At 58.5% G+C, this 4,123-nt stretch overlaps 1 protein-coding gene across 1 annotated transcript; it reads right to left on the reverse strand.

Annotated features, from left to right (window-relative positions):
* Positions 1–1,761: 1,761 nt before the first annotated feature.
* Positions 1,762–3,906, reverse strand: LOC106119588 (uncharacterized). Its single transcript, XM_013314630.1, has one exon. It carries the CDS (start codon positions 3,904–3,906, stop codon positions 1,762–1,764), a length of 2,145 nt encoding a protein of 714 aa, XP_013170084.1.
* Between the last annotated feature and the right edge of the window lie 217 nt (positions 3,907–4,123).

Raw genomic sequence — 4,123 nt, forward strand, 5'->3', positions numbered from 1 at the left:
TGATAGCGGAGGGCCTCGATGATACAGCTCCAGGGCAAGGTGTTAAACGCGTTTGCGATGTCCAAGGACACCGCAAGAACGACGTTGCCCTGGGAGACTGCTTCCTCCGCTATCTTCTTCACCCGCATGACCGCATGGACTGTGGACCTGCCCGGCCTGAAACCAAATTGCTTGGCATCCAGGTCCGGGCCGACCGTCGCCATGTGTCTAACTAGGCGGTTGGCAATAATCCTCTCGAAAATTTTCGCCACTTCATCGAGAAGGATTATAGGCCGGTACGCTTCAGGGGAGTCGGCTGGCCTGCCCTCTTTTTTGAGGAGGACCAGGGTGCCGTTCTTCCACAACCGAGGGAAACGTCCTTGTGCAAGGCAATCACCCATCATCTCTACAACCCTCTCCTCGTACATTTCCGCGGCTAGTACCCAAGCCCGGCCAGGTATGCCATCCGGCCCCGGAGCCGTCCTTTTGGTACGTAGCCGGTAGATTCCGGCCCCGAACTCGCCAGGGGTGACCGGTGGAATCTCTTCTCCGTCAACGGGGCCAGGGTTTTCGTTCTCGATGTTCAGAATCCTGTAAGGCGGCATGTGTGCTACTCCGTTGGGAAAGAGAGACTCCACCACTCCCTGCACCAGTTGGGGCCGGAGGCTCTGCGTCAGAGGTGATGCCCGCGTCCGGAGTTTCCCCCGAACCAGAAGATAAGGGCGGCCCCACGGATCTTGATTTAGGGTCTCGATCATTTCCTCTCGCGCCCTATCTTTGGCTTCGCAGATCGCTCGACTTAGTTCTCGTTTTGCGGCTTTGTAGGTGTTATGTAACCTCGTCTCGGTGCTTTCGTCCCTTTGTCTTTTCCGGCGTTGTCTTTGGTACTGGCGTCTGGCAGCTACGCACGCAGTGCGCATTGCTGCTATGTCTGCAGACCACCAGTACACTTGTCTCTTCCGTGGTGGGGGACCTTGCCGCGGCATCGACGCATCGCAAACGCGAGTCATCGATGCACGCAGCGCGGCAGCCCTTTCGTCAATATCCAGTGTGCTGTCCGCAGGCGACCAAGTTTCGACCTGGGCAGCTTCCGACAGTAAATCCGTGTTGAGCCGCTTCACCACCCACCGTGGGGTGTCCCGGTGAAGCGACTCCGGTCCCGGGTGTGCTGGGACCGATGGTGTCTCCGATAATGAGAGACGGATGTAACGGTGGTCGGATAGTGTCTCCACACCCTCCACTACCTCCCAACCGTACACCCGTCTCGCAGTCGCAGGGCAGGCGAACGATACGTCCACGATCGAACTACCCTGCGGCCGTACGCACGTGGGTCTCGACCCTCTGTTTAGAAGGCAAAGCCCCGTGGTCACGGCCCACTCCTCCAACACTGCACCCCGAGCATTCGTGGTTGAACCACCCCACGCAGAGCTCTTGGCATTGAAATCCCCCATTACCAGCACGGAATGGGGGAGATTTCTGCCAATGAGGGTTCCGATGCGATCGAGAAGACCCTCGAACTCTGCGAGGCTTTTGCTGGGAGCGCAGTATACCCCGACGACCATGGTTTCGCCAACAGTAGCACTCACGTACCCACGGCCCTTTTGAACCCCGTCAATAGACGGAGATCTCGCGGTCCGGGGCACGATGAGCGCTACGATGTTATCTTCATCACCTAGCCAATCATCCCTGTTGGGGACAAAGTATGGCTCAGACACCACAGCCACCTGCGTCGACCACTCAGCCATGCTCTGTAAGAGCAGGTCTTGAGCCCGAGCGCAGTGGTTAACGTTTGCTTGTAGAAGGTGCAGAGCCATTTCTAAAGCCGACTTCCTCCGTCTCCATAGCGACTTCTTCTGGAGCCTGTTGTGCTGGTTGAGGCTGCGTCTTCCTTCCTCTGGTGATTTTGGGGGCTGGTGCAGTACAGCCTTTGCCTCCTAATCTGTGGTCCGCTGGTATTTTGGCCGCAGCGCAGATGGAACATTGCGGTTTGGCTGTGCATCCCTTGAAGTTGTGGCCCTCTGCACCACAGCGGAAGCACTGCTTGCTCCTGTCGACTTCCGCGGTGCACTGCGCTCTGACGTGCCCCTTTTGCAGGCAGCGGTAGCAGCGCAGAGGTCGAGGCTCAAGCAGCGTGACGGTTGCCGACACCCAGGATATAGTTAGCCGGCCTGCTGCAGCCACCCGCTTCGCAGTTGGTACCTCGCACTCAACCCAGGCGTGTCCCACTCCAAATCTGTCTCTGACTACGCCACTACATTTGAGGCTATCCTTCAGACATCCTCCTGTTTCGGCAACCGTCGCCAGAACTTCTTCTACGGTTGCCGAGTCGTCCAGCCCCGATATTTTTATCTCCGTCGTCTTAGCCGGCCTAGAGATACGGACCAAGTCTCCGCTGAAGACTTGCGTTAGCCTTTCAGCTAGGGCATCAGCTTGCGGACCGTTGTCCGTGCCCAGGACTTCAAACCTCCGCGCTCCTGTGGCACACACCCGGAAGCGTACCCCGGTTGCTATGCCCAGGTCTTGCAATCTTATTTTGGCTTTAGCCTCCGCAATAACCGCGTCGTATGTCAGACCATTTGCCATGGCCTCAGGGGTGATGGTGACCACTACCGCGGCGGTCTTGGGTGCACTCTCTGTTGGCGCTGGTGCTCGCGCTGGCGCTCTTGATGTTCTTGGCGCTCCTCTTCCTAGCTCAGTGTTGGTGAATACACGTGGCCGCTCCTTCTTCTTCTGCTTCCTCCCTTTCCTGACCACCGTGCTCCAGGGTAGCTCTTGGGGCTGGTTTTGGTCATCAGGCTCAGCCGCCGTCGCCGCTGTCTGGGGTCGGGCCTGGGGCTCCGTCGTTCTCTCCTTAGCAGGTTTACCCGAGGCTTTGCTCGAGGTTTTACCCGCGGTTTTGCCTGAAACTTTGTCCGAGGTTTGTCCGCTCTTAGCCAGGCCTGGGGCTTTTGGGGCTGCCGGTGCACCGCTGCCTTCCGACTCGGGCCTGTTGTCCGCCGCCAGCGGGGGACGAAGGCGCTTCTCCGGTAGGAGACGATCCTGCAATGCCTCGAATCGGGCGTTAATCATAGTGCCAACTTGGCATAAGATAGTGCGCACTAACTCCTCGTTGTCGCTTGGCTGCTGCCGTTGTGGTTCTGGCTGTCTGATCTCAACGGCAGCTTCTGTCCTCGTGTTTGATGTTAGGAGGTGAGTCTTCATCTCAGCCACCTCCTTGCGCAGCTGAGCTACTTCCGCTCGCAGGCGGGCGTTATCCGCCTGCAGGCCCTTGGTCTCTTCCGTGATGCTTCTGTTTTGCAGAGCTTTCGTCATCTTCGAGATTTCTTCTGCTGCGTCCTTCAAGGCTCGCACGTATCCGCCTTTTAGATTCTTGGAGGTGGTAGCCACTTTCTTAATGACCTCCACGTTTTCCTTGATACTCTGGCTGAGGGAGTCGGCCGCCTGAAACTCCTCGTCCTCAGTGACCGACTCCGACAGCCTGTGGGCTTGGGCTCTAGCCCGAGCCGCGCGAGAGGCAGCGACAACTTCTGCCTCCGCTCTCCTCCGCTCCTCTTCACGTTCGGCCTCGACGAGTGCCAGCTTGGCCTTGGCCAGGCCGACATAGTGGCCCGTGGTGGGCGGACGTCCTCTTCTCTTCCTGGGCATCGGACTAGCCCGGCGGCTGGTTTCGGACATAGATGTTGAGTCCTCGCTCAGCATGAGCTCCGTGTCCAGCTCCATTTCCTCATCTACACCGCTCCCCGTCACTTCCACATCGCGTGCATCTGTAACCGTATCCAAAGCCAAAGTCGTCGTGCAGTCAAAGCAGTTTTTGCCCCCCCCAGAGTACGAGGGGCAGCCCGAGGCCAAAGTGGCCTCGGGGAGGGATTCTCCACCAGCGGAGCTGGTGGTACCCTCCTGGGGTAAATTCGTCTTAAAACTTGCCATCATGCTGGGTTGGTCCGGTGTTGTCGGACACCGGAAACCGCCTTTTCGAAGCAGGGTGAGGTCCCCGACAAATAAGCGCAACCTTGCAGGTTGCCGTCCACCGACCGAAGTCCTCAGCAGTTTAGCGTGCTGCTGCACGTCCTCGACCTTACGCCCGACAGGGTGGCCGGGTTGACCAACCCTGCCGCGCCGCGAGCCATGAAGGCCGCCATACACC

The sequence above is a fragment of the Papilio xuthus genome, unplaced genomic scaffold (assembly GCF_000836235.2).
Source record: "Papilio xuthus unplaced genomic scaffold, Pxut_1.1 DF827135.1, whole genome shotgun sequence".
Classification (NCBI taxonomy): domain Eukaryota; kingdom Metazoa; phylum Arthropoda; class Insecta; order Lepidoptera; family Papilionidae; genus Papilio; species Papilio xuthus.

Coding starts and splice junctions, on each gene's coding strand:
- LOC106119588 (XM_013314630.1), bottom strand. CDS start 3,906: ATGGCAAGTTTTAAGACGAATTTACCCCAGGAGGGTACCACCAGCTCC.